This window comes from Pteropus alecto, unplaced genomic scaffold, assembly GCF_000325575.1.
Source record: "Pteropus alecto unplaced genomic scaffold, ASM32557v1 scaffold86, whole genome shotgun sequence".
NCBI classification, from domain to species: domain Eukaryota; kingdom Metazoa; phylum Chordata; class Mammalia; order Chiroptera; family Pteropodidae; genus Pteropus; species Pteropus alecto.
Genome location: NW_006442109.1, coordinates 18,223,093 through 18,246,474, shown reverse-complemented (window position 1 = coordinate 18,246,474; position 23,382 = coordinate 18,223,093). Strand labels below are relative to the sequence as shown.

Here is a 23,382-nt window from a genome sequence, read left to right as displayed (position 1 = left end):
CATTTTCACATAACAAAAGCTGAAAGAAGAAAGAGGAGGCTATAAAAAAGAAAAAATAAGCCAGAAAAGTAAAAAGTGAACCAGGAAAGTGGACAATTTAAAAGGGGAAAGGACTGCAACGAGGTAGCCAACCATTTCAAGGCCAAGGAGTTAGCAACTAGCAAGGAACTGGATAAATATATATTCGTTTAAAAAAGAGATCATTGGAGACTCTTAAGTGTCCAGTAGAATTATGCTACAAGAAGAGATGACAAAACTAAATGAGAAATAAATAAGCAAATATGGACAGCACAGTCAAGAAATTTTATGATTAAATATGAGAAATAAGATAAGATATAAAGAAGTCAGAAAGTCAATGAAACGTTGGTTGGCTTTTTAAAAATATCTCTGAATTAATCTCTGGAGGAACTTGTAGGGATTCTGAAAGATTTTGCTATTTATAATCTCTTTATCAAACTCTTCCGCAAAAATGTATGGATATATTATTTCAAACCTCTCTAATCAGGAGTTTAAATTCCTATTTATTGAAAAATTCTGTTTAGCAAATATTAAATCCAACTCTCTTGACACAAGTATTTTGCATTTTATTTTATTATTTCAAGTATACAGTATATTGGTTAGACATTTATATGTTTTATGAAACAATCCCTCTGATTACTTTATCTTCCCTCTGGCTCTACACATAACCATTATATTACTGCTGACTGCATTCCCTATGCTGTGCTCCTCATCCCCGTGATCATGTATCACCTACTAATTTGACCTTCTTTAACCTTTTACCCCATTCTCCCAACCCTCCAACCCCCCTCCCCTCTGGCCATCACCAGATTGTCCTCATATTTGTAAGTCTGTTTTCGATTAGTTTGTTCTTTTTGTTCCTTAGATTCTTCATATAAGTGAAATGATAGGGTATTTGTCTTTCTCTCTCTGACTTATTTCGCTCAACATAGTAACCTCTAGGTCCATCCATGTCATTGCAAATGGCAGGATTTCATTTTGTTAATGGCTGAGGAATATTCCATTGTATATATGAACCATAACTTCTTTATCCAATCATCTGTTGATAGGCATTTAGGTTGCTTCCATATCTTGACTATTGTAAATTGTGCTGCCATGAACATATGAGTGCATAGATCTTTACTAATTATTGTTTTGGTTTTCCTTGGATAAATACCCAGAAGTGCAATTGCTAGGTCAAAAGGTAGATCCATTTTTAATTTTTTGAGGAACCTCCAGACTTTTCCATAGTAGCTGTACCAATTTGCAATCCCACCAACAGTGTATGAGGGTTCCCTTTTCTCCACATCCTTACCAACACTTGTTGTTCTTTGATTTATTGATAGCTCTTCTTATGAGGTGGTATCTCACTGTGGTTTTAATTTGCATTTCTCTGATGATTCCTAACCTTCAGCATCTTTTCATATGTCTATTGGCCATCTGTATTTCCTCTTTGGAGAAGTATCTGTTCAGGTCTTCTGCCCATTTTTTAATTGGATCGTTTGTTTTTTTGTTGTTAAGTTGTATGAGTTCTTTCAGATATTAACCTTTTATCAGATGTATCATAAGCAAATGTCTTCTCCCATTCAGTAGGTTATCTTTTTGTTTCGTCGATGGTTTCCTTTGCTATGCAAAATCTTTTTAGTTTGATGTAGTCCTATTTATTTTTCCTTTTGTTTCTCTTGCCTGAGGAGACATATCCGAAAAGAAATTACTAGTAGCAATATTAGAGATATTACTGCCTATGTTTTCTTCTAGAAGGTTTATGGTTTTGGGTTTGACACAGGTTTTAAAACATTGTTTTAAGTAGGTTTATATTTTGATTATAAAGGTAACATATGTATATTGGAAAACAATAGAAAATACAGAACACTATAAAAATGAAAAGATTACTCAGAGACATTGTTAAATTTAATATTAATTTTATATATATTTTAAGTACTTCAGAAGCTTTATATATAATTATGTGTTCTTTTCAACATTAGTAATTTACATGATATTGTCAACTCTTTGTAACATGTCATGCTTATATTCAAACACATTCCTCAGTTTATTCCTCAGTTACAAAATATTTAAGCTTATTTCTCATTTTTAATCAATATTTAAATTATATTTTATGTAAACATTTTCTGTGTTTAAAATTATATTTTGAATAGAATTCTATGATGAAATTACTGAGCCCAAAGTTCTTAATATCTAGAAAGCATATAATATCCAACCAAGTAGCTTTCCCACTAAAAATTTGTTCCAATTTCCATTCCCATCAAAAGTTGATTAGAATATTAGATTTTTCCACAAAATCTCTGGCATTAGATGTTTGTATTTGTTTAACAAATTTGCTGATGTAATAGATAATACTAAGTATTTTATTTAAATTACATTAATTTGATTACTAAAAAGTTAAACATTTTCAATATTTATTAACTACATGAATTTCTTTTTGTGAATTGTCTGTTCTGACCTTTATCCATTTGTATACTAGAGCCCTTAGAGTTTATCAATCTGTATGATTTCTTTATACATTAAGGATAGTAACCCTCTGTCTATAACATGTTATAAATGTTTCCTCTGCTTTTATTTGCATGTGCCTTTTGACCTACAATTTTTTTTTATGTTTTCCTTTGTGATTTAAGTCCAAGCAGTCTTTCCATATGCAAATATCAAATAAAAATTCAACTATATTTTCTTCCTTAAGTTTGATTTTTCAATTTTAACTTGTAATTTGTCAGAATTCTTTTGATATATGATATATGGCAAAGAGATGTAAATTAAAAGTTTTTCCCCAAATAGTAGCCAGTTCTCTCACCAATAATTGAGTAATCCTTCCCTTGCCCACTGATAATTCCTTTGCTATTGATATCTTAAATATATTGGAATTCTGTCTCTGGGCCTTTTATCTAATTCTGTCTGACCACATGCAATTTAATTAGACCAATTTAATTATTGTTGCTTACTAAAATGCTTTAATATTTTAAAGATTATTTTTTATTTCTCTTCTTAAATAAGTTCTTAGTTACTATTTAATGTTTTAATAAGTTCTTAGTTATTTTTAATAAATTCTGCTTTTAATAAGTTTTTAGTTTCTATTTGTAATTATATTTTCAAATAAGATTTGGATTCTATAAAAAAAGTTTTAAGCCTTTGTGATTTTGATTAGAATCGTAAATCTATAAATATGCAAATAAGTGAATTCCTTAAGGTATTTTATCTTAACTTTAAAATATAATATTTTTCTTTCATTTTTAATTATTCTTTGATGCCTGTTTCCAATTTCATGGTTTTATCAGATTTTAATTAGGTTTATTTGAGGATATATATATCATATATATATATATCTGCTTTGGGAATGATATGTTGTCATTCAAAATCATGTAACTGTTTCTTATGCTTTCTATCTCCTATCAAATTATTTTTTAAGAATCTCTTGTTAAAGCAAATGTTTTCAAGTATTATATTTTTATACATATTGTTGCAAAAAAATTAATGTCACCATTTCAAGAGCCACATTATATCTTCTATTTCTTTCAATTATTGCCTTCACATAAATTTTCAGACCACTGTATTCTTATTATGCATAGTTTTAATTTGCTCTCAGTTTTAAAAGTAGTTTTTAATGATTCACATGTAAGTGTGATATTGCTTGTTGTTTTAAAATAAGTATTCTCTATCACTTAGGAACCATCCTTAAAATCTGAATTATCTAAGAGTTTTTTCATCAATGGGCACTGAAATTTATCAAATGCTTTTCCAGAATTTTTGAGATAATTTTTCAGTGATATTAGGATAGTTTAAACCAACTTTTTTTAGGATAAATTAACATGGAGAATGGTTTGCATTTTATCAATATTTCATTTAGAATTTTTGAAGTTGTATGTATAAATTAGTTTAATGATGTCTTTTCATACTTTCCATGTTAAGCTTTTATCTCAGGGTTATATACACATAAAATTATTAGGAAGGTTATTATCTCCTCCTCTACTCAAAGGCAAGAGAATTGAAAAGGTAACAAATTCTTTTAAGCAGACAATATAATTATTTACATAGAAAGCATATGCAAATCTATAGAGGAACTATTAGAACCAATAAGAAGTTTTAACAAGATTGCTCCTTACAAAATCAACATACAAACTCAACAGCATTCTTTTACACAATTAATAGACAATTAGAGTGAAATAAAAAATTATCTTATTTAAAATAGCAATAACATAATAACATACCTACAAATAAATTTAGCAAAATACGTATCATTTTATAGTTATTATTTAGGACCTCAAATTTATCTTCTAAACATTTTTAACCTTTCAAATTTTGTAACTGTATATTTGGCAAAAATTTATTGAGTACTTCATATATTCCAGGCACTAATTAAACATTTGTTTACTTGTTCTTTTATTTCCCTTGTCTGCGGAAATATATCAGAAAAAAATATTACTAAGAGCAATTAGTAATATTGAGAATTTACTGCCTGTTTTCTTCTAGGAGTTTTACAGTTTAAGGTCTTACATTTAAGTCTTTAATCCATTTGCAGTTTATTCTTGTATATGGTGTAAAAAAGTTAGGTCTAGTTTCATTTTTTTGCGTGTATCAGTCCAGTTTTTCCCACACCATTTATTGAACAAACTGTCTTTACCCCATTTTATATTCTTGCTTCTTTTATCATAGATTAATTGACCATTTAGGCCTGGGTTTATTTCTGGGCTCTCTATTCTGTTCCATTGAATTATGTATCTGTTTTTATGCTAGTACCATGCTGTTTTGATTTATAGCCTTATAGTATAGTTTGATATCAGATACTGTGATACTTCCAATTTTGTTCTTATTTCTCAAGATTGCTGTAGCTATTCCTGGTCTTTTGTGGTTCTACATAAATTTTGGGGTTATTTGTTATAGTTCTGTGAAAAATGCCATTGGTACTTTGATAGGGATTGCATCGAATCTATAGATTGCTTTGGGTAGTATGAGCATTTTAATGCTGTTAATTTTTTCTATAAATGAGCCCAGTATAAACTTCCATTTATTTGTATCTTCTTCAGTTTCTTTCTTCAATGTCTTATAATTTTCCAAGTATGAGTCTTTTATCTCTTTGGTTAAATTTATTCCTAAGTATTTCATTTTTTCTTGATGCAATTGTAAATGAAATTGTTTTCTTAATATCTCATTCTGATAATACATTATTGGTGTATAAAAAGGCAACCGATTTCTGCATATTAATTTTGTATCCTGTCACTTTACTTAATTCATTTGTCAGTTCTAATATTTTTTGGTGGAATATTTAGGGTTCTCTATATATAGTATCATGTCATCTACAAATAATGACAGTTTTACTTCTTTTCCAATTTAGATGCCTTTTCTTTGTCTGAATGCTGTAGCTATGACTTCTAATACTATGTTGAATAAAAGCGGTGCAAGTCGACATCATTGTCTTATTCCTCATCTTAAGTAAAACACTTTTAGCTTTTCACTGTTGAGGATGATGTTAGTGATGGTTTGTCATATATGGCCTTTATTATGTTGAAATATGTTCCCTCTATTCCCTCTTTGCTGAGTTTTTATCATAAATGGATGCTGAATTTCGTCAAATATTTTTCTGCAGCTATTGATATGATTTTTATTCTTCATTTTGTTTATGTGGTGTATCACATTAATTGATTTGCAGATATTAAACCAACCTTGCATGCCAGGAATAAATCCCACTTGATAGTGGTATGTGATCTTTTTAATGCATATTGCTGTTCAGATTTCCAATTTTTCCTTTTTTTTAATTATTGATTTTTATTATGGTGACACTGGTTAACGAAATCCAGTACATTTCAGGTGTACAATTTAACAGGTGTGTGTGTGTGTATGTGTACATACACACACACACACACACACACTTACATATTGCGTGTGTGTGTGTGTGTGTGTGTGTGTGTGTGTGTGTGTGTATATATATTACATTGTGTTCACCTTTCACAGTTAGATTTCTTTCTGTCACCACATATTTTACCCCATCTACCTCCCTCCTTCCCCCTTCCCCTCCACTCTCTGGTAACTACTAATCTATCTACTGGGTATTTACCGCCAAAACTTGAACACTCATATCTATTTCTTCTTGATTCAGTCTTGGAAGACTGTGTGTTTCTAGAAATTTATCCATTTCTTCCAGGTAACTTTTGCCATTTCAAATACAATATGTTTTCATGTGGGTCTCTTTGGGTTCATCTTGTTTAGAACTCTCTGTGCTTCCTGGGTTTGGAAAGTTTTCAGCCATTATTTCTTTAAATAAAGTTTCTGTTCCTTTCTTTCATCTCCTTTTGGGATCCCTATAATCCAAATAATTGAGATCTCTTAAACCATCCTTGTTTTTAAACAGAACAGTCTGCTGTTCTGACTGGTTGATTTCCACTAGTCTGTCTTCCAGGTTGCTGATCCATTCTGTTAGCCATTCTATTGTTGATTTCTTCTAATGTGTTTTTCATTTCAGTTGTATTCTTCAGGTCTCCTTGGTTCGTTCTTATACTTTGTATCTCTGTGTTGACATTCTCCCTAAATTCCTCCATTTTACTCTCAAGTTTGGTGAGGATCCTTATGACCATTTCTTTGAATTCTTTATCAGGCAAATTACTTATTTTCACTTCCTTAGGGTATTTTCCTGGGGATTTTTCCTATTCCCTTATTTGACAGAGATTCTTTTGTCTTTTCATTTTGTTTGACTTTCTATGTTTATATAATTTGAACAAAATAGCTACTCTTCTTAGAAAAGTGGCATTATGTAGAATCGAGCTCTGTGTAGACTGTGTATGCAAGGTGATTTGGGCAGACTAGTAGGAGCCAAGCAGGCGCTAAGACCTCTGGGGCACTGGCATACCGATCTGGGGCAGCTGCAGGTAGGGAGGCAAGGTGCAGTAGTAATGCCCTGTTGATCCTGCTTGCTTCTTTTACTCAAGTCAAAATGGGTTTAGGCATTGCATCTGAGAATGTGCTTCAGTAAACTTGCAGGTAGGTCAGAGCACTTGGATGGAGCCCCAGCTCACCCTACAGAGGTGGAGGGGGATGTAAACCTGAGTACTCACCTGCCCCTTTGACCCCACAGAACTTCTGCAGTCCCCAGAGAGTTCCCACAGTCCCCGGAAAACTCACTTGGCTCTCCAGTCTTCTCTATACTTCTCTCTCGTTTGTTGTACCAAAAGTGGTCCTGCATTGAAGAGACCTTTGTGTAGGTTCTATGTGCTAGGTAGTTTTGGGAAGACACTTAGAGCTGAACAGGTACTTACAGGTACCCCGGCCCCTAGCCTACCAGCCCAGAGCAGCTCTCAGCAGGTGAGTGGTGAAGCCCTGTTGCTCCTGTGCTCTCCCTTTATTCAGAGGCCAAAGGCTTCAGTCAGTGTGCAGCAATCTAGCAGACAAGCCAAAGCCCCTGGATAGAGCTCATGCCCACCCTGTCAAAGTGGAGGGAGACAAAAACAATGGCACTTCCTGGCTCGTCTAGCCCCAGAGAGTTCCCGCAGCTCCTCGAGGGCTCCCTTAATATCCCAGCCTTCACTATTTGGTCTTTTCCTCTTGTTTGTTGTCAGAAGCTGATCCCGTTGTCTCAAAAAAGTAATTGCTACTTATATACATGTATATTTGATTTTGCTCATGGGAAGAGCCGAGTTCAGCATCCTCCTATGCTGCCACCATCTTGGACCCCTCTTCTGTCTTTTTGTTGAAATATTCATTGTGTTTATCAATTCTTCTCCTGAGCTTGGTGAGCATCTATATGACCATTACTTTGACTCTTTCACAAGGTATTTTTTCTTCTGGGGTTTTATCTTTTGGGGGGGAGGGGCACATATATTTTTTCTTCCCTATTTTGCTTGACTTTCTATGATTATTTCTATGTATTAGGCAAAATAGCTCTCTTTCCAAGGTTTGAAGGAGCAGCCCTCCACAGGAGATAAAACTTATCACTTAACCTTGCCCTCATTCTTGGTTGTTTCTTGAACGGTCTGTTTCAGAGTCATGGTGCCTAGAAATGCAATTTGCTCTGTCCACCAGAGCCTGGCATTCAAGGGAGTGTTTCTTGTGTGGGCTGTGCATACTTGCTGGCTTGGTTGAGATTGCAGGAGTGGGGCAAAGTGGGTAGGGCCAGGCTGCTTGTGGAAGTGGCATGGTGGGGCAAAGCTGCAGCCCACTCGTGAGAGCAAAGCATGGGAGTGGGGCTATTTGCCCACCTTCACTAGCGGGTTAAACTAAGAGTGCAAAAATAGCATCCATCAGTGCTAGCACTAGCAATGTAGAAAGCAAACAAAGACTTCTGCCCCTCTGGCAGAAGCTTTAAGATTAGCAAATGAATGTTTTTCACATCTGATCTAGGCTCTTCAAACTTTTGCTTTTGTGCTGGGTCCCCAGGTGAGTGATTCTGTGTGTAAGCTCTTTAGGAGCAGAATCTCTGTTTCCTGCAGCCTTCTGGTTCTCCTGGATGTATGCCCTGTTGACTGTCGGTTTCAAAAGTCAGATGTTTGGGGGACTTGTCCTTCCAGTGCAGGTCCCAAGGGTTGAGGTGACTGATGCGGGACAAAAACCCCTTACTCCTCAGGAAAGAAGTTCAGTTTTGTTTGTTTTTGGATCCCTCCCCCTTGTGCATTGCTGTGCCAGGGGTGGGGTTTTGGGCAAGAGTGTGTCTATGTCTCTCTTGCCCATTTTGATGTGGCCCTTTGATCCTTCGTTGTATGCGAACTGAACAGATGCAGTGACTGAGCACCAAAAGACTTTGAAAGAAATGATATTATTGGTCATTGATGATACATATCTGTTATTTACACAGTAATTTGTGTACTAAAAACTAGCAGCAAAGTTTTTACTATATGCAATGACACACATTTAATATACCATGATAACTGAAATTTGAATGTGCTGTTGGGAGATGAGTGTTGAACTAAAATGTAACTGAGAACTAGGCATATCAACACCATGCAAAGTAAGGACTGCTTGCATATTTAATCAATGAGTAAATATAAATTGGTCTTTTAATATATTTCAAAAGCATATTACAAGTTTATTGAATGAATTAGGTACATATGGATTGTTAATATTAATAGAGATTTCCTGCCATTAAGGAATGTAGTTAGGAAGAAAAAATCTGCATAATTAACTGCAAAACCTGGCATGACGTGGGTGCTAGGAAATGGTATAAACACCAGGTCATGAAAGCACAATCCTAGAGTTCCAAAGTAACAATTAAGTAATAATTGCAATAATAATAAACCCTTTTAAACAAGTTGCTTCTACTCTCTTATGTTCCTAATTTCACTCTTTTAGGATTGTGCCACATTAAGCAGTCAGTTCTGTAAACTGTGTTGGACTTGATTGAGCAGTAAATTTCACATTCTGTGTTAGAAAAAGAAATGTGCATTTTGAGAGTCTAGTAAATGTTTCCACCCAGGAGGTTTCACAGAAGTGTTCAGGCACTGCTGAGTACAATTTTTAATGTTTTTTTCTTCCCATTGCAACTGTCCATATCTCTTTAGAAAACACACACACACACAGGATATACATGTGGAAGACTACAGAAAAGCATTTGTGAAAGGGGAAAACATATATATGCATTTAAAGAGCACATTTTTAAAGGTTTTAGGCACATTACTTTAGCTGTTGTTTTAAAACAGCATTAAGATTTTTCTTCTGTAACTAAGGGCAGCAAACAGAAACTCACATATTTTACTAATTAGAATTTTATATTTTCTACCAAATTCTGTAACAACACAATTAAAAACCTGTAAGTTACCTTGGTGATTAGAAATTCAGGTGAATAAATGACACCTCCTGGTGAGTGCTTCGATGGAAGGCTTTTCTCATTTACAAATATATCTAACTGGCCTGACCATCATTTCTTGATGTTTCCTCTGGCAGAAACCAGCTATTATTACATTAATTCTTACAGGAATACGTGTAAGAACACCCATGAGAGTTTTAACCATGAACCCAGGTACTTAGCAGACTCTGATCCTTAGTAAAACAACAAAGACAAATAGGCAACCTGGATTCATTTTCAGGGATGCTGAGAAGCCTTTTCTCATTAACTGTGATTTTAATAATAGTGAAACAAACAAATAAAAAAATCTTTATTAATCAAGAAAACTCATTTTTACTAGATTCTTTTTTAATAATGGAGGGGAGATGTTTTCCCTGTTAAACATATGAGGGTTCTAAAAATCTGCCATCAAAATTCTACTCAACCCAGTAACTCTTAGTTAAGAAATAGGAATTCCAAAATTGTTGGGAAGAACTCCAGTTACTCTGGAGTTGTCTTCTTGTAGTCTTCGATCTAGATAACCATAATATCCATGGATTTTTTTTTAGAATTTTTATATGTGGACATTATACATGAATGTTCAAGGGATTTAATGACTTTGAAATATTCTTTTATTAAATATTGAATTATATAATAAACTTGGATCCTTTTACTAGACAACTGTTATATAGCAAGGTACAAAATATTCTAAATTTTAAAAAACTATCTCTTTTTAGTCTCACTATAATGCTGCCAGGTAGGTGTTATAAAAATAAGGAAACATAAGTTGATGGAGTTTTACTTATCTGTTAATAAATGACTGAGACCATATTCATAGTCAGAGTAGTCTGATTCCATTGCCCAGGGTTTTTATACTATGTTATAGTATTGAGGAAATCAATAATATTATTGCAGATTATTTCTAGAATTTTTAAAAATGAAAGTATTTTATAGTAGAGGTATTTGGACAGGGCTTCATAGGATGATAGATGAAGCATGTTTCAAACATATAGGTCTGTCTTAATGAAAACATGAAGTTTTGAAGAATCGGGCTAAAGATAACAGCATGAACCAGCAGTGCAGGCAAAGTAAAAGGTATTCAAAGCATCTAAGTGAAGAGCTATGTTTTAGGACTTGACTTATGGTATAGCGAGATGCAAGTATGAAGCTTTCCAGAAGAGAACGGTGTGATGAGAGGGATCAATCTTTCACACAAATGAGATCAATTTCCTGAAAAATAAGTCTGATTGTCCCACTCATGGCCAACAACTTAGATTTCTCAGCAGTTCTAGGATAATGTGTAAAGACTTTTAAATAGTATTCAAGGTACCACCATTTTCTCTGTTTCCTTTTGCTGTTTCCTCGTCTATGCTCCATCCTAACTGAACTTCTTGCAGTTTTTAGGACATGCCACTGTGTTTTATGCATCCACATGTGTGCCCATGCTATTTCCTCTGCTTTCTTTGCATAAAAGATGAATTCTAATTCTACCTTCCATAGCCTCTGTAAGCATTTTCTCTTTTATGAAATATATGAAACAAGTTGCTGAGTAATGAGTGTCTATATTTTAAGCCCTACCTCTCCCCACCGAAGACTGTCTCATTGTTCCACAAAACCTAAGAGAATTGGGAAAGTATCAGAAGCATTTTCATTCAGGTTATGAGCAAATCAAAGATGTTAACTCTATATAAACTAAGGTCCCAGCAGAAATCAAATGGCACACCCAAATTAAGATTATCTGACAATGATTTAATAAAGAAACTAGAATACAAAAGTATGAGCAGGAGATAGAAAAGGAATAGTAAGGTAACCTCCTTTAAACAGTAGCAACAAGGGGAGGAAGAAACTGCTAGAACCAAGAAAGAGATTGTTATTAGTGAGGAACCCACTTTCTAGTGCATCGATGCCTCCCTTACTGATATCACAGTCCAGGTTCATACTGTATTAGTGACATGCACTATTAGCAAGTTATTCAGGTTATTAAGACCTTGTCCTGTTCACATTAAAGCTTTAATCTCTTATTGGATTCAGAGCTTCTCTCTCTACAAGCAGGCAAAAATGGTGACTAGGAGTAGGAGGAGGAAGGTGTGGGTTTCCCTCATGCATACCTTTTCTCTTTTTCATCGTGGTAGTTCCCCCGGTGTTGAGAAGGAAGGAGAAAGAGGCAAAAGATGACTATTTATATTTCAATGGTGACCATTAGTGGTTATTATTTATTTAGGGGTCATTGTCAATTTGGGTAGCGTTAATGCTATTCAACTTCATTGTCTTTGGAGAAGTAGAATCTAGATAGAGCTGGCTGGTGTTAAGACTCATTTCCCAGTGACAAGGCACTGATGGACTCTTCCACATGGCTCAAGACTTGGCCACTGATTCCTTCTGCAATTCTCCTGGTACTGGCATGCCTCTTTGCCCCATCTGTGACAATCCATGACAAGACCATAGCTCACAATCATATCCTCCCTCTCTTGTCCCCAACTCTGGCACTTAAAGGCCATTCAGGAACCATCTCCCATACTTCTTAGCAACTATAACCTTAAGGAGGTGGTCCTAGTACATTCAGTGGCTAGTCAACCCCCAATTGGCCCTGCTTAGTTCATATTACCAGCTAACAGGCAACTATAAAAATGAAATGCCCCTGTTGCTGGTATTTCCAGAGTTTAGGAGTATTTCTCTCAGAGTTTTCTCCCCTTCACCCAAAGTGATCACTTTCTGCCTTTTAATCCTTTTATCAAAAGGCTGGAGTAAAGGGAGAAGGGTCCTTGTGGTGTACTGGCTCTTCTCAGCATGTCCTGTTGAGACATTTTAGCCCAAATTCAGTGGTTTTCTAAGGTTAGAAATTGGAAATCTCTTAGAACGATTTTCATATTTGGTCATTAGCAGAAGAGGGTGTAAATTGTTACAATCTGGGGCAAAATTAAAATTCAAATTGACAAACTTTACTTCTAGAAATTATACTATAGATGAATGTGCAAATATAAAAAATAATTATTCATTATAGTCTGTTTCTAATAGTAAAGGATAGAAAACAACTAAAATGTAAATTATGTTATATTTATATAATGGAATGAAGGCCAAACATTATTTTAAGTGTTTTAAATGTTTTAATATTTGTAAACAGTTCAATGATTTATTTTTAAGCAAATACTCATCGAATACTTACTTTGTAGTTAGTCCTGTGATATTCCGGGCTATGGTAAAGAATGAGGGATGGGTTTACATATGCTCAAATGGACTGATCTTCATAATACATATTTTAGGTAAAAAGATAAAAAGTAAAGCATAGTTGGAGCATGTGCTTCTAATTGTGAAAAAATGTATATATTCATAAATGATATATTTTTTAATTAATTTTATTTTCAGTTATCATTGGCAAACAATACAATATTAGTTTCAAAGGTATAACATAGTGATTAGACACTATGATTAAATCACAAAGTGATCACTCCAATAAATCTAGCGCCTCTTTGACACACCATACATAATTATTACAATATTATTAGCTAAATTCATGCTATACTTTCTATCTCCATAACTATTTTGTAACTATCAATTTGTACTTCTTAATCCCTTCCCCCTATTTCACCAACTCCCCAACCTCCCTGCCATCTGGTAACCCTCAAAATGTTCTCTATATGAGTTTATTTCTTTGCATATACATGCATTCATATGGCATTTGTCTTCCTCTATCTGACTTACTGTACTCAGCACACTACCATCATAAAATAAATTTTTCTATCCCCTTACTTTTAGTCTGTCTTTTCATCTGAAGTGAGCCTCATATAGGCAGCCTATGTAAGGGTCTTGGTTTCTCATGTATTCAGCCACCCTATCTTTTGATTGGAGCATTTAATTCTTTTTCATTTGAAGGACTAATTGATAGATATGTAGTTATTGCCATTCTTTAGACTTTTGATACATATTTTTTTCTTAAGTCCCTCCAACATTTCCTGTAATACTAGCTTGATGGTGATGAACTCCTTTAGCTTTTTCTTGTCTGAGAAGCTCTTTATCTGTCCTTCGATTCTAAATAACTTTGCTGCGTAAAATAATCTTTGTTGTAGGTCCTGGATTTTCATCACTTTGAATATTTTGTGCCAAGCCCTTCTGGCTTGTAAAATTTGTTGAGAAATCAGCTGACAGTCTCAAAAGCGTTCCCTTGAATGTAACTAATTGCTTTTCTCTTGTTGCTTTTAAGATTCTCTTTGAATTTAATCTTTGGAATTTTAATTATGATGTGTCTTGGTGTGAGACTCTTTGGGATCATCTTGTTTGGGACTCTCTGAACTTTCTGGGCTTGTATGTCTATTTCTCTTTCCAAGTTAGGGAAGTTTTTCATCATTATTTCTTCAAATAGGTTTTCAATTCCTTGCTCTCTGTCTTCTCCTTCTGGTACCCCTATGGTACAAATGTTATGTTTAATATTGTCCCAGAGGCTTCTTAAACTATCTTCATTTTTTTTTTTATTCTTTTTGCTTGTTGCTGTTCAGATTGGGTGCCCATCTTCATGTCACTAATTCAATCTTCCGTTTCATCCACTGTGTCGATTCCCTCTAATGTACTCTTTATCTCAGATACTGTATTCTTCATTTCTGACTGGACCTCTATTATGTTTTCTATTTTTTATATTTTCTATCTTTGTTAAATTTCTCACTGAGTTCATCTACTCTTCCTCTAAGTTCATTGAGCATCCTCATAACCAGTGTTTTGAACTCCGCATCTGGTATATTGCTTGCCTTCATTTTGGTGAATTCTTTTTCTAGAGCTTTGTTCTGTTTTTTTTTTTTCATGTGAGACAGGCTTGTTTCCCATTTTGGCTGCCTTCCTGTGTCTGTTTCAATGTATTAGGTAGGGCTCCTAAGTCTCCTGGTCTTAGTAGGATGGTTTTATGTAGTAGGTATGCAGTGGGGCCCCTTGGCACAGATCTGGGAGGGGTCCAGCTGCAGGTCAAGTTCAGCCATAGCCTGTGCACCTCTGGGGCCACCTGGTAATAGACATCTTGAGGGGCCAAGTTAGAAACCAAGGCAGGCTGCTGCTAGTGTGGGGATTGGGCTGCTCAGCAAGGGGTACAGAGCATGCCAAGGCCAGATGGTGCTTCTTTGGGTTTTGTGAGCCTTTGAGAGATTTTATGAAATGTTACAGCATGGGGCCAAGACAGCCGTTTATATGGAATAAATTACCAGAAGCAGCTTGGGTAGGCCCACAAGTTGGGAGAGGCAGAGCAACCTGTGTTATCCAGGTTGATGGTACCTGTGTCTGCAGCCTGGGAGGGCTTAACAAAAGAACAATGGCTTCTGCCTGCACCCCTATCCTGGGGCAAGCCTCCCCTCCAGCCCTCTCCCTGAAGCCCAACAGCTCAAAGCCTCCCGTATGTCCCTGGCACCCCTCAAGCAGCTGCACCAGCACTAGCACTCAGTGAGAGAGTCAGGCCCAGTGTGGGCCCTTTAAGAGGAAGGTCTCCACTTCCCGCAGCCCTCTATCTTACTCGGCCATAACCTCTACTGGTTTTCGCAGCCAGAAGTTGTGGAGACTTCTCTTCTCAGCTCTGGAACCCTGGGCTTGGGAGCCCAGTGTGTGGCCAGGACCCCTCGCTCCTCCCATTTGGGGAAGGGGCTCTGCAGCCAAGATAGCCCTCTTGATTCTCGATTGCCTCTCCTAGTGTTTTAAGGTGATCTAGTTGTAGGGCTTCTGTTCAACCACATACTGGTTGCTGTATAGTTTTATTATAATTTTGGTGTGATTACTAGAGGAGGCGTGTACAGCCTCTGCCTTCTACGCCATCTCAAATTGAGTATAAATGATATGTTAATAGATGAGTATATACTAAGAGGCTGGTGTTATTATCCCTATTTTACAAATGAGAAAACTGAGCCTTGAGTGTATAGCAAATTCTGATCACGGAACCAGTGGTGGCATAACTGATTTGAATTCAAGTTTATCTGATCCCAAATCACAGGCACTTTCCAATGCTTGACTAACCTTTATCAAGGTAGACTACTTTTTAGACCTTATAAATATGTCATAGAACTTATCACAGTATATTGCAATAATATTTATATGTTAGTCTCTCCTGGCCTACTGTAGGCTTCATGATGGCAGGTGCATTGGCATGGGACATTGTAGCAAAGGTCTTAAGGGAATGACAACACATCTTTGCACATAAGCAATAAATAGAGCTTTATTAAGTGCCTGGTAAGGCATGTGCAAGTTCTTTTAACAATAATACTAACACAGTATCTTATGTCTGAGGACCATATGAAATTTTAGCTCAATGGGCAACATGTATATACCCATGTCTCAAAATTGTATTGCAAATTTAATTAGTGGACATTTACCAATACCTATTATGTGCTATTAATGAAAAGAACCATTCATTTCCAGAAAAGGACACTTTAAAGTCCCTTATGCAGAGAATGTAGATGTCTATTAAGTAGTCTGAAAGTTCAGGCCAGTAAATTTCCACTTGTTTTCAGGTCGATCCTCCAAAGATTCAGTGGGTCAGATATCTGTTCATGTGGACATCACCACCACCCCAGGAACTGGAGAGCATAAAATCACTGTAAAAGGTATATTTCAGATCCAAGAAATCAAAGAGGCCATTAGATTTTAACCTCTACAGTAATATTAAAATATAATTTTTCTTTAGATCTGTTTTTAAAACTGTATATTAAATGATTTTATAGCATGCTTAGAATTTCATGAAACCAGAACTTTTTAAAAAATCAATGGCGCAGATATTTAGCCTATATTATTTGAAATATCTAAATGATTCAAATACATTAGTGATTACATTTCATGACTATATTTTGAACATTTTCTTTGTGGTTGATGCTATGATATATATTGAACATTAGTGCCATGATTGGCTCCATAACTTGTCAATCAAATTTTAGATAAGTCTATATGTTCTTACTAATTTATCTCCTTTTTCTATGTGATTTCCAACAACTGGTTTGATTTTTTTTAATAATTGGTTCAATCTATTGGTTTTACATTGTAAAAACACAATCTCAATGCAAGAGTCATTTCAAAGGTGAAATTTAATATATTGCTCAATAGAACCACATTTTTGTATTATAGACTTAGTCATTTAAAATATTTAAACCAATGTCTGAAGATTTGTGAACCTTTTGCATTAGCAAATTAAGATACTTCCTTAAGGATATCATCAAAGAATGTACATTTAAGAATTATTTATGATGCCTGAAGTTGGGAAACAAGCATAATGTTTAATAAGTGGTTAAATATAGGATGAACTATCTATATAAAGGAATATTTGCTGTTGGAAAATATATTATGAATATATAAAGATCCATGGTGGATTTAAAAAATACGGCTACTTATAAGACTAATATTTTATGATTTCATTCTATATATAATTAAATATTGAAAGCATATACACGAAAGTATTTCCTCTGAAAAATTAGATTTATTTTAATCCATTTCCTGTATATGTTAAACATTTTATAATGAACACAATTTTATCTAAGAGGAAAAACTTTTCATTAGTAATAAATGTCATTTCAATTACAGCTAACTTTTTGCCACATCAGTGCCACACAGCTTAGAGCTGACAGCCCCATCAAGTGTGCATGCCAGAGAGTTGTTTTTCTTCAAGGATATTTTCTTGTCAATGGAATTAGGGCACTATCAAATGTAAATTATGGCTTCATACATCATTTTAATAATAAAAATTCATTCTAAAGACCAAAAAGAGAGGCTAATAATTCACACATTTATTTGCTAACACTTTTGGTTTCTCTTTTTGGTTTTTAGTGATTGCCATCAGTAACCTCAACTGGCAGACTACTGCAATGTTCCGCCCCTTTGTTGAAGTTTGTATGCTGGGGCCCAACCTTGGAGACAAGAAGAGAAAACAAGGCACAAAGACAAAAAGCAACACGTGGTCACCCAAGTACAATGAAACATTTCATTTGTAAGTCATGACCCAAATTATTTATTCAACTAGATGATAGACACTGTATAGCTAAACTTATAGAGGGGTTCATGATAGGAATGGCACTGGGCTTTGCTAAGGAAAATGAAACCTATGTGTTTAAGTATTGAACTTCATCAGTCATCCCAGGCAAATGAAGGCTATATTTTTAGTTCCTTTCCATTTGCTCAGCATCTGTTCAGTACCTACCATATATCAGGCAATATTATAGGCATTGGGTATGTGCAATAGGAGGTCTCTGTTTTCATGGAAGTTACTTTCTAGAGATGAAAAACGTAAAATCACAGATTTATCATATGATAGAATTATACAGAATTAAAACAGGGTGATATGATAGAATGGTTGATTGGTTGCTTAGATTGAGCATTCGAAAAGCCTCTCTGAACAGGTGACTTAAATTAAAATCTGAGAAAATAACCAGTCATGTAAGGAAGGGTATTGAGAGCATTTCAGGCTAAGTAAAAGTACAAGAGCTCTAAGGCAAGAGCCTACTTGGCATATTTAAGAAACGGTGTATAAGGGCAAGAGGTGGTCAGAGTACAGGAGACTAGGTTGATTCTAAGTTAAATAGAAGGCCTTGAAAGATTTTCAGATAAGAGGATAAACAATCTCGTTTACATTTTTAAGTAATTATTCTGTTTGCTGTATAGAGAAATAATTATAGGGAAGGAAGACCAAATATGTAAAGGTGAGTTAGAAGGCTATTGCAATAATCCAGGCAAGAGATAATCTTGACTGACCAGATGGTAGTAGGGAGATAGAAGTGGAAAGATTCTAGATATTGATTAAAAATAGATTCTATAGAACTTGCAGTGGACTGGAGGTAGAACAAAAGTATATGTTAGGTTTCCAAGAACATTTAATTTAGGGTATTAAAGACTTATTTACAAAAATGTGAGAATACAGGGACTTCAAGGAATTATGATATAACCTGGAGCTGGTAGTAGTTGCCCCTACTGCAACAGAGGAAGGATAGGAAGACTCGTTACTAAAACTAGGGAAGTGAAAGTTTCATGTATAGTCAGTCAGCCACCTTAAAAGACTAGTAGCCTTCCATGGAGGAAAACAGCCCTCTTGAGGCGGCCGCACAGGCAAGGAGCCAGGAACATAAAGACTTTGACCTTACTCTCATTACTTCTGATTTCCCCATGGGGCTCCCTTTTGGCCAACACTAACTGGAAGCCATAGCACAGAGAAACTGTAGTCCTTACAGGCCAGCAGTCTATTGCAAAGTGCAAAGAGAAGGATGGAGAGTAGATCCCACTGGGGCAAATGGAAGATATCTGATACCAAATGAAATCAAGGATGACCCCGAGGTTTTTGGCAGTAGCAAGTGAGTAGATAGTGATTTACTAAGATGGGAGAGATCAAGGATTTTAAATCTATTAATTCGGAGGTGCTTATTAGAGCTACAAGAAGAAATATCAAGTACACAACTAGATATAACTTGAGAATAATCTGCATATTTGTAATTCCATAAATATAGATGATGTGAGCTAGGGGCTTGCACACACCACAACGGTCTCTGTTGGTTTGGTTTTTATTTTGCACTCAAGTTCCCAGAGAACTTTCAGCATTCTGTGCTCTGAATACTTAACTATTCTATCACATCTGTTAAAAGGGTTAATAGATTAATCATAATACCTGCTAACAAACCAGCTCACTAGATTCTATCTCTCTATTCCAAATTGTGCAAAACAAAATTGATCCAATTAAAATGCCTTCTAAACTGTTCTAGAAGTACTTGAATCATGCAAGATATAACACTTAGAGCTACCAGGACCCAATTCTGGGAAAAGGCAGCATTTTGATATACTTCATTTCACAAGAAGATATGGCTCCTGTCATATTTTGTTTTACTATTCTTATCCACTAGGCTTCTATTTTCTTTCATATTTCATATTGTCACTAAGTCCACAGTTTAGTTATCACTGTCACCCAAAAACGAAAGTTTGAGTCACTAGAAAGAGATGTAGAAGTTTGGGTGAGGGCTAGATGTGCATTCACTGGAAAGTCAAGAATATCTGAGAGTGAATTAAAATAAAGGGCAGGGGAGGATTATTCTCAGCATACCACTCAGCCTTCTTCATTATGTCCAGTCGGGCACTGATAGTTGTCTTGGGTTGTTATTAGTAGAGGCCATCGGCAGCCCCACACTTGACTAGGCTAACTTTTGCCATACGAGAGCACTGGCCTTTGCTGGAACTAATTTACTCTGGAGATTTGTATCCAATTTGGCATCTTGTAAATAGTGCTTGATAGTCTGTGCAGTATATTCCCTTGAGAAAAGGCTTCTAGCTCTAACAGCATATCCAGGAGTCTGAAGTAAAGAAAAGAAGTTATAATAACTGATCTTGAAAAGGCACATAAATTCTTCCAAGAGGTTCCCCTCACTCTGGCCTAGCTCCCATGACCCCTAGCAACCCCAACCTATCCCTATATCAGTGGGGAGACCCTGCCTCCAATGATTAAGTACAATATAATATTTTAATTCCAGCTTCTACTGATACACTTAACATCAGGCCAGTAAAGCATATTTAGATGTATTTCCTATTTAGAGAAAGTTTTTAATTGTCTTTACATAGATATATTACTTGGCACTCTAAAGAGTATTTGCATCAGAAATAAAATACAATGATACTCTGTTTGCCAGTATAATCTGAGCAATGTATAACATTTTAACGGTACTTTTTAAACTACATTGCATGGAGTAAATTTTTGCTCAACATTCATATTTTTAATCTACACAGCATTCTGGGTCATGAAAACCGCCCAGGGGCCTATGAACTTCATCTTTCCGTTAAGGATTACTGCTTTGCCCGAGAAGATCGAATTATCGGAATGACAGTAATTCAGCTACAGAACATAGCAGAAAAGGGAAGTTATGGGGCATGGTATCCTCTTTTGAAAAATGTCTCTGTGGATGAAACTGGTTTGACTATCCTTAGAATACTCTCTCAGAGGACCAGTGATGATGTGGCTAAAGAATTTGTAAGACTTAAATTTGAAACAAGATCTGCTGAAGAGAGTGCTTGAAAAGAATACTGAAGACACCATCTTTGCGAATTCATAAACTCTAATTGTTTGACTACTGCATGCATGTGCAAATACATGGGAATGTTTCTTTTACTACGTTTCAGTGTTTGCCAGTATTCACATACAATGTCAACAAGGTATGTGGAAAACCTGAACTTTTACACCATTTCTGGTCTTTGGGTAATAAATGTTCCATGAAGTGCCAAAATTCTGACGTAAAGTGAAATATCCAGAATCTTTTTAAATGTTGATTTCATTTTATTACCAATTTCTCATCCATTAAACATACTCAACAATTAGTCTTTTGAGTTTGTCTATTAATTGTCTTTGTTAAATTAGTTTCTATTGCCCATGGATCAGAAAGGATTTGTTACTCAAATTCTGTTTTATTTAGACTTACCTCATTGTAGATGTCTTACAAATACCCTTTTCTATCATAACTAGAAATGCAGTCACTTCTAGAAAGCATTTGTAATTTTATAGTTGCAGATATATTGTGATGATTTTTGCATACAAATTAAAATAGAAAAGGTGGGAAATATTTTATGCTGACAGGTTTCCAACCTTTCTGAAATATCACTGTGAAGAAATGCTGTTAAAGCAAACTTGTACAAAGCAATGCTAAATAGAGTTTGTTAACAATGTTTGATATATTAACAAAACTTTGTTCTTTAAAACTGCCAAGGTCACATCACATTTGTAAAAAAGGTAAGTTGATACATTTGCCATCTAGCATTATGTCTTGGCTTTACCATATTTCATTCTTTAGAATGTCATGGGATTAATGGTTTCGAAATGTGATGGAAGGTTTTTTCATAAAATTACCTATGATAAGTAACTATACTATTAGTGTTTTCCCTCTGACAGTTATGACTATTTTATTTCCTTAGCACTGTATAATCAGTTAAATACTTTTTTCTTTTAAAAATATTCAACACCATATACTGAATGCAGCATTACTATATATTGCACTAGAGCAAAAAGTCACGTCCTTAACTGTTTAGTGAAAAATGTAAACGTCTAAAGAAATTGCTTATAATTTTGTAATTTGTTATTTATAAGACCAAGATGCATCAGATGAAAACAATACAGCAAGGTACATAATAAAACTAAGTTGGATTTTGAATATAAAATAGTTTATGAATATTTGCATTTTCTGTATTTTTATGGCTTGACTTTTTTAGAGTCTGCATCTAAATACTTGGCTGTAGAACAGTACTTTGTAATTTATGGTCATAACTGTTAGTGGACAACATACACATGCAGAAACAAGAACCAGTTATTGTGTTTTGCAAACAAGCTGGTCTGATATGTTAAGAACAGAAATAAATATTATCATGACTCTCAGAACCATTCTGTTACTGGATGTGAAAGCACAGACTGGTGAGATCCACTAATTCATGTTAAATTGTTAGGCAATTGCTTTGTTAATGACTTCTCCAAATGCATAGTACAATGTGATCCTCTGGCATATGCATTAATAAATGGATGTATATTGAGTACATGTAACACTTTATTGTATCTTCTGCCTTATTTAATTATGCAACACCATTTCATTATTTAGAAATAACAACTACAGCCTTTTTTCCTTTACTGGATAGAAGAATCTTTATACTCTTTGGTTCTAATATCTCAGAGTTTGAGATATTGAAAAATTTTCCAGCACTGGTATTCATGGAAATGGCTACATAATCCAAGATAATGACACTGAAAATAATAAGAAGTGATGTAGCTAACTGTATGTCTCTGAATACCGTTAAGCCCCATAAGAAAATTCAGATATAACTATATGAGCAGTCAACCTGTAAACAAGCAACACTGTTAAACAACAGCTTACTCATTATTTCAGTGAAGGACTCACTCTAGATTTATCTTATAATGATCTTACAGAACATTGGCTTGACCTCTTTAGGAGCACTTTAATGTCATAAAACATGATACACTTGACTAAATGGCATTTTGAGTTTGCACCAATTACTTAAAAAGATTTTAAGCTAAGTATTTTTCCAGTATCCATTCTCTTGTTTAAATATAAAATCTATAACAGCAGTGTGAATTGAATCTATTTATTATAAAATACAGATACTAATTTCGAAAGTTAGAAATTCTGCAGTTTTTGTTGTTTCTCCCAAGACACAAGTATTTCTGCTCTCTTCAAAACAATGTCTATTGTGTTTACATACCCAAATTAGTAGTCACTGAGGCTCACAGCAATCTGTGTCAACTATACACTCCATTAAAGCGTATGTCAATTTATATTATTCTAGATAAAATGCACACAGATGTTATTTTATAGATGAACTTCTCATTAGAGGTTCTTAAAGGAACAAATGAAAATCAACTTTGGCCAAAATGAAGTATTTACAGTCATACTGGATCATTTCTTATATTCAAATAACCTAATTACTCTATTTCTAGGATAATTTACATATTGAATTTCTCTTAAATGAGGCACATTTAAAAATGACAATTCTAGTTTAATATTTTTCATTTGGTATTTTTAAATAAATGATGTGATGTTTACTTTCTTTTAATTTTTCTTTATTATATAGATATAACTATATGAGCCCTATGTAGTAGCTTTAATCTTTATACTTAAATAATTAAAAATAACCATATTTATGCAGGACTCAAGAAA

The 23,382-nt window shown here is 34.7% G+C and overlaps 1 protein-coding gene across 1 annotated transcript in view; it reads left to right on the top strand.

The window, feature by feature from the left end:
- Nucleotides 1–21,032, top strand: part of UNC13C (unc-13 homolog C) — a 350,422-nt gene extending 329,390 nt beyond the window's left edge. Inside the window, exons 27-29 of the mRNA XM_025038961.1 lie at nt 16,225–16,317; nt 17,528–17,687; nt 20,459–21,032. Coding sequence (XP_024894729.1) covers nt 16,225–16,317; nt 17,528–17,687; nt 20,459–20,744 — 539 coding nt within the window. The 3' untranslated portion in view covers nt 20,745–21,032. The remainder of the gene's footprint in view (nt 1–16,224; nt 16,318–17,527; nt 17,688–20,458) is intronic.
- The last annotated feature ends 2,350 nt before the right edge of the window (nt 21,033–23,382 follow it).